The following is a 12,566-nucleotide window of genomic DNA, read 5'->3' on the forward strand; positions in this document are numbered from 1 at the left end:
AGACAGAAGCACGAGAGTTGAATTAAAGCATTTATTTCCAGAAGTGCTAAGGATAACTTACTAAATTCAGACTTATCTTGAAATCTCATTTCTTCCAAAAAATCTTTCCCAATTCTCTGAAGAAGTGGTAAAATGAACATTATCTTCCTATTCATTGCCAACATCACCCCCAGCACCTAAATCCATTGTCTATGCATAGAGGAAATAACCCTTATCAGATATTACATTTGTTTAATTTGTAACTGTGTGCTTGTGACTTCATCTAAGTTTCCAAGGAGGCAGGGGTTAGATGCCAAACCCAGTACCTTGAGCAGACAGGGGCTGCCAGAGATAAAGTGGAGGAGGGTGGGGTGAGCTCCCAGGGATCTAACTAGTGCCTGGGAACTGGCTGCCATTTTAGTCTTGCTGTTCCAGGACTCTGGGATTCCGCCGTGGGCCTTCCTGGCATCGCTGTGGTGTCTGTGTAACTCTCCCACATGCTGGAAAGATAAAACCCCACATGCCTTGGTGCCATGCCAATGCGTGGGCTGCAGCAGGACAGAGGTTGTTAGGCAGAGCTGGCATCAGTTTGCTGGCGATGCTGGAGAGCGTTGGGAGCTCAGGAAGGTATCCAGAGGCAGAACAGGAGTCCAGCCTGGCCAAGGTGGGTAGACAGGACTTAAAGGTCAGATGGGGTGATGGAGAGAATCAGAGAAGGCAGGAAAAGTCTGAGGGGTTGGTCTTGACAGTCAAAGCAAGTCGACAAACCAAAGAGTGGCAAGGACAGCAGGGTATACAGTGGAGTATGCAGTGGGCAGGAAGAGACCTACCTGGGTGCTGTCCCAACTCCAGGTATCATCTGGGGGCCTATGCTTTCCTTTGCTTCTCTAGCCTCAGTCTCTTCATGTGTAAAATGAGATGTCTGGTCCAGAGACTCTGTAAAGTGTCTTTCAATAATAAAATCTTGGGGGCCTGAGAGTCCCTGACTCATAGTTTCAGTCCTGGAGGACTTCAAGATCCAGAGTCACTAGCCGTGTCACAAAGGGGAATGACCCAGAAATTCCAACATTTTCCAGCATTTCAAAAATAATAGGAAAATTCTGTCTTTGCCAACAAAAGGACCACAACATATGATCACTTAAACTGCAGTTTGATGATGGAGTTTGGGAGGAAATATAATAAAATGATATTCCTTTATGGTAAAAAGTTTGAAGAACTGATCAAATTCATTCCTTTCATTTTATATATGAAGAAAATGAGGCCTGGAAAGGAGAAATTATTTGTTCAAGGGCACCCAGCAAGTTCAAGGCAGAACAAGAACCAGAAGACTCCAGTTTTCTAAAAACCCTGTTCTGAGCTTTTACTCCTCCCCTCATTCCCTCATTACCCCTACTGCCAGTGCACTGGGGATAGGTGTGTGGGTAGGGTGTATGAATGGATGGAGCAGAAAAGTCCTGTGTGTTTCCTGTGGGAAGAGCATGGTCTTTGCAGAGTCTAAAAGGTAGCTACGTGAAAGAGTAGGAAGAGTTATATATTAGGAATAAAGGAGCCTTGGTTATGAATCCAGCTTAAGTATTATGTGACTTTGGGCAAGTGACCTCACTGGGCTTCAGTTTCTTCCTTATAAACTGTGGGAGCAAGGTGTTCCAGGAGGTGCTAGATGTTTGCCAAAGGCTTTTCAACCCTCACATTGTAAGTATGTGTATCTCACCTCTTCTTCATAGAGTTATTCTGGTTTCTCATAGGTAAAGGGTCCAGTGAGTTGAGTTCTTAGATGAATAGGAAGTCCTGGAGAGACTGGGTCTGTCTATCCTGCATACCATGAGCATCAAAATCTTCCTAAAGAGCAGCTTTATTCATAACCTGCTGCTTAAATTCTTATGACTCCATACTGCCTGCAGAAAAAAGCTACCATTCCTTTCCTAGCATTTGAACTTTCAAGACTTGGCCCCATGTTACCTATCCAGCTTTATCACTTGCCATCTCTGGAGTGTTTAGAGTTAGAGACCCAAATTTCAATCCCAGCTTCATCTCTTTGCAGCTCTGTGACTTTAGGCAACTTTTCTACTTTCTCTGAGCCTCATACGTAAAATGAAGAGGATAAAATACCTAGTTCATCAATTTGGTATGAGGACTGAATATTATTAAAATTGTATAATTATAAAATTCATTCAGTAATGAATGTTACTTCATTCTCTCTCCCTTCCCCAACTAATGCATATGTTCCCTAAAAATAAGAACTGTGCACCTCTTTTATATCCTCAGAGTGTTTTGCACAAAGCCCCCAACAGAGCAAATACTCAATAAATGTTTGTTATATAGATTGATGTTTGTCTATTCCAGTTGTCTAGATAATCTGAAACATTTGCTTCTCTTTTGCAGTTTGCCCAGCTGGTCGCCATCTACAAGACATTGGGAGGAGAAAAGTTCCCACTCATTGAGCAGACATACTACCCCAACCATAAAGAGATGGTAGGTGATTGAGTGGGGACTCTAGTCCCTCTGCTGTTTACATTCTGAGCTTAGCCTCATGGTGATTATGGGGCTCAAAAAAGGGCCTCGGCATTTTCGAAAGACACTCTGTTGGGGTTGAACTGTGGACCTGCTTTGTGGGGCTAGAGCAGCTGAATTTTAGCTGATAACCCCTTGTCTCCAAGGGGTTATTGGAGACCGAATAGTGAAGAGCAGAAACAAGGGCATTTTATCAAGCTGAGAAAGTAACAAACCTATGGATCAGCAATCAGAAGATCCCACTGTTTTGGGTTCTAGCTCTGGCCCTGCCACAGGTCACTGGATTAGTTAGATTCCCTGTATGTCAGTTTCCCACTCGGAATGTTAAATGCACATATTATTCCTGACCAGGATATCTAATATAGTACTTACAAAATGTGAATGAAATTCTTTAAGTAATAGCCTTCTGGAAAAGTGTGAAGCACTCCTCAGATGTAAGGTATTGTTCCTATTATTTTTCACCAGGCCCTTCCCTTGGCTTCCTCAAGATTACAGTCAGACTGGATTAACACTATGCCTTCTCTGAGGCCATACTAGGATATCAGAAGGAGCAGAGAGATGGTTTGGTTGGCTGGGACAGAGGCTATTGCTAATGTTTGTCCTTCATGACAACTTCTAGCTCCAGTTTAACTCCCTTCTTTCTCTCTGTCCCCACATCCTCTGCCCCAGGGTTGCATGGTCTGTTGGTGATCCTGCTTAACCTACCAATGAAGACTTACTGCCATAGCATTCCAATATTGTACTCTGGGACAGAGATCATGTTTATTTCCCCTCCCACTCCCTACTCCAAAAGGGATCTCCATTTGAACCATTTCTGTGAATTATCTGGCATATTGTGCATGGGCCAAACCACACATAAAAGATGAATAGCATCCTTGAGCCTTGAAAAGAACTACCGCCTTCATTTTTGCCAGGGCAAGGCTCTGGAACTTTAAGCCCTCATCCTTAATAAATTCTTGAGATGAGCATAAGGGCTTTCCCTTTCAGGGCAAGCCAGGAAGCCTTGCACAGTCTAAGGAACCCTAAGGGGTCTGTGCCTTGGAGTTCTCAGGGACTCTAATACACAGTGGTGAGGGGACTGAGCTGAGGAGCAGATAGGGAACAAAGCTGGCTTTTTCCTGCCATAACGCCTAGCAGGGCTGACCACTGAAAACAGTTCTAAGAGTTGCAAAGTATGTTCCCCATCTACCATCTTTTTCCCCCAAGGGCCCTTGTGTTATTTCTCTCCTGTCCTCTATCCTGAAATTTTCCCTCAAGAGAGGACCTCCTAAGATCTCTCTGAGGTATTAAGAGCTAAAGGGGAATTTCATCTCTACAAGAGAAAGGCTTTTTTTTTTTTTTGGCTTAAAAAAATTCTGAATTAGGAATGAAAACATTAGTAATTGAGTAGAGAAGGACTTTCTAAAAGAAACAGGAGAAGCTTTATGCACATCAGTTGAAGGCATTAAGGATAATTAACCTGGAGAGGTAATACCTAAGTCTATTCTTGTCCACAGAGGTATGCTAACTGGGCCAGATCTTCTGCCAGGAATGACGTAGAGGGGAATTACAGCATGTGGGGGAAGGTTAGGCCACTGCAGGTCTCCCCCTGAATGACTCTGTACCCCTCAAGTCTCTCCCCCAAACAGATGAAAGTATATGAGAGGATTAGGATGAGTGGGACATGAGTAGAGGACATACAGCCATAGTGTATTGTTCTTTTCACTCCTCCAAATCAGCTTGTTTCTGATTCTGTCAGCCCACCTTCTGGTATTGTACATCACAAGGCCACATCATCTCATATGTATAATAATCACCATTTCTCCCTTATCAGATCAGTTACAGTAAGAGAAAACACATTCTCCCAGGGAGAAAAGTGAATAGTTCTGGCTATAGAAAATAAACTAAGCCAGAATCAAAACTTCAGTAGCAGGGCTTAGCTAGACTGAAAGGGTTTGGGAAGCAGGGGAGATGGGCTAAAGGCAGGCTAGAAAAGTCAAGTGACTTTTCCTGGCCTTTGACAGGTTCTGGGATGGTATTTGGATACAAGTTGTAACAAGCCCCATCCCTGCCCTAACACTAGCCAGATCATCTACTTGGTACTTCCCATTGGCTGGCAGTGATGAAACAGGTGGTGACGGCCAGAGCTCCACAGGGAAGGAGAACTGGCTTAGGCTTCAGGACTCTTGAAGGAAAGTGGTGGTCATTGGCCCATACTAGGGCTGGATGATGTCAACAAACTCCTTCCTGAGGGGCAGGCGGCCCTGGTACCAGCTGCAGGTGCCATCGACATGCTTCATGCAGATATAATGCTGGGCCTGGTACCCATAGAGCTTCCGTTCCAACAGCCAGTCTGTCCAGAGGCACTCATTGGGGGCGGAGATGGTACAGGGCACTGTATAGCAGGTGGTAATCTAGGGTCATACCACATAACATCAATGTGAGTAGAGCGTCCTTTTTCCATTATTGCCTTTCAGACTCCTACATTATCTGTACAACCCAGCTTAAATGCCCCTGACTTACAAAGCGTTTCCTAGTCCCCAGACTTCCTCCTGAGCTCCCCATCCCTTATGCTCCTAATATATAGCATTGCCTGTCTAATGATGTTTCTGGAGTCAGACAGGCCTAACAGTCTTTACCACTGACCTTGAGCAAATCACTTCACTTCTTAAAGCATTAATTTCTTCACCTTAAAATGGAAATCTTAATTCTTCATAAATTTGTTATAAAGACTAAATTGAACATTTTAAATAAATAGACTATTATAAGGCCTGGCAAAAGTAGACTTTCATTAAATGATAGCTATATTATCTCAAACTTTATATGATGGCTACCTTCCTAGCCAAAATGTAAGTACTTTGAGATCATGGACTATGGACCATCTTGCTTTCCCATCCCCAACTTCATACAGTGACTGATCCATGGCAGATTTCAAATATAGTATGGTAAGTGAATAAATGCATACACAAAGGAAGGAATACATGAAGAGTGAGACTGCAAGGCTCAGACCACTCCCCGTCCCCGAAAGACCTTGGAAATGGACATTCCCTTACTTGGCAGCCACAGTTCAGATGGTAGTGGTGATTCAGACTTTCTCTCTGAAAAAAGGACAGGTTCTCCCAAGGTTCGATGTAGTTACACAGATGGATGAAGACTTTTCCATCACTGAGGATCTGACCTTCAAGGGGAATGGAGGAAAACCTAGCATGAGGAATCTATTCATGGAGACCAGGAGCCCAGGTCCTCAAAGATACTGTCATTGCAGACTCTTCAATGGCTTTTTGATGGCAGTGTTGACTTGGGACTCAATGAAAGAACCAAAAAAAACTCTATAATTTTTACATCGAAGATATTAGCAGACTATGTTTGTATGAGAGAGAGTTGTGGGATGAAGACTTTTTCCTTAGCATGGTACAGAGAGAAAAACATGGGCTTTAAGGTCAGACTCTTGATGTAACCCCCTTCTTTTCTCTCATTTAGAGCTATGACCTTAAGAAAGTCATATAACTTCTCAGCTGGAACATGAAAGTAATAAATTTGTTGTCAAGATTAAATGAGAGAATATCTGTAAAGTTCCCAGCACAGCTTGGGTCCACAGAAGGTTCCATAAATAATAGGTCCCTTCCTCTTTCCAACCCTTCCTATAACTACACAACCTAATCTCCTGCCCTGTTGAAACTTTTCTTGGTGAGTCTTTCTCCTTCCCCATAGGAAAATTCCCCCTCTTTACTTATCAAACTTTTTCCTATCTTCCAAAGACTGTTTTCAGTACCACCTCATCCTCCCAGCCATCTCTGGCCACGCTCGCTCACACCTCTCTTAGAACTTCAGTCATTCATTTACTCACTGAGCAACTACTATGACGTGGTACTAGAAATACAGAAATAAATATGACAGAATCTCTGCCCCCAAGGAGCTTAATAAGCAGTAGGGCAGACAGATAAGTAGGTAAAAATTACACTGCTGTGTGATTATATACAAGATACAGTACAAGAATGAAACAAAGCATAATTATCTCTGTCTGTGGAAGGAGATGGGGACAAGGAAGGTGTCTCAGAGGAGATGATGCTTCTGTGGGGCCTTGAAGGGATGGATAGAAGTTCACTTGCAAGACACATAAGGGAAAGGACTTCTGGACATTGGGACTACACTGTGCAGGGTGGCAGGGTGCAGCCCAGAAGAACACCTTCTGCAACTGCAAGTAGTTTAGTTCAGCTCTGGGGGGAAATGAGGGTCTGGGAACTGTCACTCACACACGGCAGGAGACAAAGCTGGAGAGGTGGGCGTGTTCTGATCATAAGGGCTTTCAACATTAGGCAAAAGAGCTTGTGCTTTCTCCTGAAGAGCTTAGGTACCACTGATGATTCTTCAGCAGACTTGTGGGTTTTTTTATCCCCACTCTCAGTTAGACCTGACATTTTTGAGAGAAGAGGGCACGTCTCCTCCCCTTGATGCACCACAGTGCCTGGCAGAGGCAGGGCACACGGAAGAAATGAGGTGGCCTCATCTGCTAGTCCTGGGACCTAAAGGGCTCAGTGGCATGCCTTGCCTCTGTCTCTCCCATCCAGAGGTCCCCAGATTAACACAATTCCACATCCTTAGATCTGGGGAGCCCCTACCAGTGTGGCCTCCAGAGGCTATGACTTCTCAAGAGCCAAGCCTGGACTGTGAACTCTTTGGGGACTGTGACCTATCACTGAGTCTTGACCCTCCTGCCCAAGGCCTGGCAGCGAGTAGGTGGTCATTATTGCTGAATGGATGGACAGATAATGTAAAGTCCTCCTGTTCTCCCCAACTGCTGTGTTTTTCTTTTCCTTGCCTTCTTTTCAAATATTTTTCATCCTTTAGGGGAAAGTTAGGTCCCACCAACAATTAGCTTCCCTAATTGTTTGCAACCACACAAATACCTATTTTCCTTGAACTCACAGCATAATTTAATATTGCATTCATTCACTTATGGAGTCATATTCTTGAGTGGTACCTTGACTGTTATGTCCCAACCAATTGGATATGGAGACCTGCCTGGGCCCGAGTTCATAGAGTTCATAACCATGTTAGATTCAAGGCTCCTGTTAAGACCTGTGATTTACTGTACCCCTAGAATATGGCCTGTGATGTGAGTTAGCCACAGAGGCACATTTTGAGCCAAGAGCATGACCCAATGTGGCTATATAAAGTTACTGTAATAACTGTCATATGTGTGTTGGGGGGTGAGGTTGCACAGGCACAATCCTCGTTTACTCTGTGAAACCAAGACATCACCTGTAGTGCAGTGTCCAGTTTACGGTCCTGTGCTAGGGGAGGGACAGGCTATATCCCATTTGAGAAGGTGTCCAGGATAGGAAGGGGTCTTGGAACCACAGCCAGCAAGCCTGGAGCTAGAGTATTTGTATCCATGGTCCTCCGGCCTCTAAAGGATCATCATAGAGCAGAGGGCATAGCTGAACCCACAAAGGGCAGTTTCAAAGAGGCAGATTTTTGGCTCAAGGTGTCAAAAACCTTATACCAATTAAAACTGCTTAAAAATAGAACCAGCTGCCCTAGGCTGGGAGAGCAGTCTGTCCTTAAAATAGTGAAGCAGTAGCCAAGATCAGTGTAGTGAAGACTCTTGCATTGAAAGGAAGGTTAACACGGCTCCTCCCAACTCCGAGGCTGCCTCTTAGTAACACAACTCTGTTTTATGCCCAAGAAGAGGCCACCTGGCTCAGCTTGCTGCCCAAGGACAGCCCTGACTCTTCCTTGGCTGTCTTCCTTAGGACAGAGACTGTTAGGGTTGCTTGTTGGTCTTTAACTTACCAGTCAAGAGATATTGCTTCTGGCTGTTAGCTTCTAGTTTTACACCACAGAGAGAGGAATCAAAAGGTGTATAGATATACTGAACATCCTTGACTTTCTCAAACCCTTTAAACATCTGAAAGGCAATTACCAAAAAAAAAAAAAAAAAAAAAAAAAAAAAAAGCAGTATTGGGTCAGGGAGTATACTTTATATCTTAACAGGAAAAACCTCTCATTTCTCAATCTAAAAACATTAGGCAAAAGTCTAGTTCAGAATTTGGTAGCCCAGCTTCTCTCTTAAGAAAAATCTAAACCTTGGTTTATTCCAGTGAGAATACCTCCAGGATAGACAGCTGTAGGACTAGATGGACACTGAGGGTCTGTGGGACCTGCTCCCAACACATCAACCACTTCCACTCCAGCATCAATACCCCAGGATCAATGAGCCAGTCGCCTGACCTACCAGCCCAACTCCCAGTAGACAGACCCCACTCCTCCCAGCAGCCCAAGGAGGTTAATGCCCTGTCCTGTCCCCATGTACCTTTATCTGTTTGATTTCATACCGGATCATTTTTTGAGTGTCAGTGGGGTCTGCACTGGCAGGAACTACCTTCTCACTGGAGATTTTGGCCCGTATGGCTGCATAAAAAGAGAAGAGAGGGGACCTTCAGCAACCTGTGGGAGCAGTCCACCTGGTATCTGAATGACCTGAGGCCCCTGGAGAATTTTATAAGGGAATTCTGGGTTTAGGTCTCATTGGGTTGTGAGGGGGACCATTTTGTGTAAGAGTGGGGGCCCAAAAACAATTCCTCTGCAGTTACTGAAAGTTCCAAACCCTCAGGCCTGCTGGGTCCTACAATCTTTAGAGTTTACCTGCTAGTTTTGAGAGTCTAGTTTTCCATAGCCCAGATTGCAGTGGGTTGGAGGTAGGCGCCAGGGTAGAGGAGGGAGGAGATGCCCCTTGAGTTTGCAGTCTTCTACCTATGTAGCCTGAGGCCTCAACAGAGCCCACCCAGAGCTGACATTAGTAAATGTTTATTGAATTAATAAATATGTTCTGACCCTGCACAGTTTGTCTCTTGCCATGTGGGCATTAATCAAAAACTGGCTGTAAAGTTCTTCCTCTGTGCCTGGCCCAACGCTAGGTACTAGGTCTGTAAACATGATTAAGCATCACCTATCCTGCAGGACTCTTGGTCTAGTATAGAACACTTACAAAGAACAACAGCACAGCATGGTGGGAACACAAAAATGTAAGAGATACTGTGGTAGCACCAAGGAGTCCAAAAGTCTTCAGAGGAGAGATACCTGAGTAAGAACTTGAAGGATAAATGGGAGTTTGCCGGGAATTTAAGGGTGTGGGGGAAGGGCATTCCAGGCAGAGGAAAGAGAAAAAGGGCAAAAGGTGTGTCTTGGGGTTTGGGGGGCGGCATGGAGACAACATCAGTTATAGGCTTGGAAACAGTGGATGTTTATAATGAAAGCCCAATCCCCTGGCTCCTGGCTCCCCTTACCCGCATCCAGTAGTTCAGAATAATCACTGAATATCTCTTGTCATTGTTCTTCAACGACACTCCATAATTTCAGTAGGCAGGGGTGAGGGGGTCGCTATAGGGGTCCCTTAGACTGTCTTTCATTTCCTTGCAACTTGCAAGGTTGCTATGGCACCGGCCCTGCCCCACCCATCAGCCCCAATAGGAGGCAACTGGTGCAGTATTTGATCTCCTCCCTCTCCCTGCAGACTACAGGTTTGCAGCTTGGCCCCATACCAACCCCACACAACCACCCCCCGCTGTGGACCTCACAGGCCTCCGGGGACTCACCGAGCGCTGAGTGGCAGACGTGCTGCTGGGGGTGCGCAGGGGCGCAGCTGCACGCCTCGCTCATCCCTGGCGGCCGCAGCAGTGCCAGCAGCCGCAGCAACAGCGCCCAGCTCGGCGCGGTCCGGGGGCTCCGGGGCATGACACCGCAAATCCCTGCTGAGCCTGTGGGGTCTGTCGGACCAAACAGGCCCTCCAGGGTTCATCCAGAACGCGTCGCGCCCCTTGCCCCAGGCTTTTTGAGGTGGACCTAGGGCCAATCCCGCCCGGATGGGCTCCTCCCTCCTTTGGCTGTAGGCCACCCACGGCTGCAGGACCCGCAGCCCTCCTGACTGGCAGGCTCAGTAAGATGAAGAGGGAAGCCAGGAGAGAGGCCCTTAGCCTCTATTTCCCTGCCTAAGCAATTAAGCCTTATAGAAGTAGAGGGAAGGCACTGGGAAAGGGGATGGTGTCAAGGCAGAAAGACAGAAAGCTCAACAAAGACAAATGCATGAGGGCAGAAAGACAGAGGGGCTGTGATTCAAGCTGAAGGAATAAGGGTGAGGAGAGCACAAACAGAAAGTGAGACAGGCAGAGTCAGAGAGAGGCAGATGGAATTACAACAGGCAAAAGAGACAGTGACAGAGAGGACGGACCCCTTGCTGAGCTGCACACTGGGAATGAGACAAGCTACTCAGGGCTTCTTTCAGCTGCAGGAAGTGTTTTCAATGCCCTATTTATGAGGCTCCAAAGCAACAGCAAACAGTAATGGAATAGGACAGAGAAAGTTGGGGTGTGTGTGTGTGTCTTGGCTCTGTCGGCTGGGGGGTGGGGCGAGATGTCAGAGAAAGCAGCCAGTGCTTTTAGAAACCTTTTCCCATGTCCAGAGCCTCAGACTCTGCAGATGGCTGAGGACAGTGCTCTTGGTGGGGGCTCAAAGCGCAGGGTATCCCAACACTCAGGGCAAACCTGGGACCTCAAAGTCCTCTCCAGACCGTAGGCCACGCTGATTGCTATATTCTGTCATTACTCGCTGGAGAGACTGTGTCTTGTCATAGAAGGTGGAGCAGCTTAGAAAACAAAGAAGCAAGGTACATGGGGTCACTTCAACCAGAACCATGCCCTCTATGTTTGACAGAGCACAATGCTCCAAGTCTCCAAATAGAAAGAGATACATGAGATTATTGCAGGATGTTTCCACACAGTGCTGGACTAGAAGGTAGGAGGCTGGGTTCCGATTGTGTCACAAGGTAGCTTTGCAGCCTTTGCCTCTCTGCGCCTCACTTTCTTCTCCATAAAATTGGCTTGAACTACATCTTTCCAAGGCCCTTTTGCCCCAGCTTCAACCGGCCTCATCCAGGAACCCTGAAATCCTCAGATCCGGTACTCCCAGTATCTGGTCACACTTAGGATTCCCATGGGAATCTGACTTTTCATCAGAGTCAACTTTAATTTTTTCTGAAGACTTCTCATTTTGATGTGGAAATGATGTTTGAAAAGAAGTAAATTGAAGGAGAGCTGAGTCTGACTGAGAAAGATGAGATCTGGTGACCAGGTTGGTTCTTCATATAACACCCAGACCAAGATAGAGCCTGACGTATTTATTATTGGACGGACCCCAAAAAGCATCCACTCCAGTCTCTTCATTTGGCAGATGTGAAGACAGAGTCTCAGTGAGGTAAAGTGACTTTCAGAAAGCTAGTAGCAAAGAGGACTAGAATGCAAGTCTCCTGATATATGCAGGGAGCCCTCCAACATGGTACTTCCTCCGTCCTCACTTTGTAACCACTTGAAATCCTGCCTTTGGAGGGTAGTTCTCCTTTTAAGTTTCTATTGTCCCTCTGTTAAAATATGGCTACTTCAAGATAGAGTTTAAGGATGTCTTTCAAAAGATAAACATGTTGAATTCTTATGTCAGCTCTCTTCCGAACTCCAAACTGGGCAGAAAGAGACCTTAGCATACTAAGCTGTGTTTGGTAGTGAGTTTGGGGTGTTGGTGAGCAGCGCAGACAGTGTGAAAGAGAGGGAGAAAAGCCAGGTTCAGTATAGGAAAGCTGGAGGTTTGAAGGGGGAGGGAAGGGTACTAAAAGGTACATGACAAAAGGGGCATTAAGATTCCAAAGATACTGTTCTTGGGGTACCTGGGTGGCTCAGAGGGTTAAGCCGTCAGCTCAGGTCATGATCTCCCAGTTAGTGAGTCAGAGCCCCACGTTGGGCTCTGTGCTGATAGCTTGGAGCCTGGAGCCTGCTTCAGATTCTGTGTCTCCCTTTCTTTGTGCCTCTCTCCTGCTAGTGCTCTCTCTCTCTCTCTCAAGAATAAATAGACATTAAAAAATTTTTTAAAAAAACCACAAAGATACATTTCTTTCTTTTTTTTTTAATGTTTACTTTTTTAGTTTTGAGAGAGAGAGTGAGCAATTGGGGAAGGGGCAGAGAGAGAGGGGGACAGATGATCCGAAGTGGGCTCTGTCCTGACAGCAGAGAGACTGATGAGGGGTTGAACTCACGAACCATGAGACCATG

The 12,566-nt window shown here is 45.8% G+C and overlaps 2 protein-coding genes across 2 annotated transcripts in view; one reads left to right on the top strand and one right to left on the bottom strand.

Annotated features, from left to right (window-relative positions):
• Positions 1 to 12,566, top strand: part of SYN2 (synapsin II) — a 204,383-nt gene that overhangs the window by 159,230 nt on the left and 32,587 nt on the right. The window contains exon 5 of the mRNA XM_049642737.1: positions 2,362 to 2,451. Coding sequence (XP_049498694.1) covers positions 2,362 to 2,451 — 90 coding nt within the window. The remainder of the gene's footprint in view (positions 1 to 2,361; positions 2,452 to 12,566) is intronic.
• TIMP4 (TIMP metallopeptidase inhibitor 4) lies at positions 3,669 to 10,347 on the bottom strand. The gene is made up of 5 exons (XM_049642755.1): positions 10,068 to 10,347; positions 8,786 to 8,883; positions 8,266 to 8,380; positions 5,523 to 5,647; positions 3,669 to 4,883 (listed from the first exon to the last, which is right to left on the bottom strand). The coding sequence occupies exons 1-5, from the start codon at positions 10,204 to 10,206 to the stop codon at positions 4,686 to 4,688; spliced, it is 675 nt and encodes a 224-aa protein (XP_049498712.1). The 5' UTR covers positions 10,207 to 10,347; the 3' UTR covers positions 3,669 to 4,685.

This window comes from Panthera uncia, chromosome A2, assembly GCF_023721935.1.
Source record: "Panthera uncia isolate 11264 chromosome A2, Puncia_PCG_1.0, whole genome shotgun sequence".
NCBI classification, from domain to species: Eukaryota; Metazoa; Chordata; class Mammalia; order Carnivora; family Felidae; genus Panthera; species Panthera uncia.

Coding starts and splice junctions, on each gene's coding strand:
- TIMP4 (XM_049642755.1), bottom strand. CDS start 10,206: ATGCCCCGGAGCCCCCGGACCGCGCCGAGCTGGGCGCTGTTGCTGCGG. Junction 8,884..10,067: donor CGTCTGCCACTCAGCGCTCG/GTGAGTCCCCGG, acceptor CTTTTTATGCAG/CCATACGGGCCAAAATCTCC. Junction 8,381..8,785: donor ATGAAATCAAACAGATAAAG/GTACATGGGGAC, acceptor ATTGCCTTTCAG/ATGTTTAAAGGGTTTGAGAA.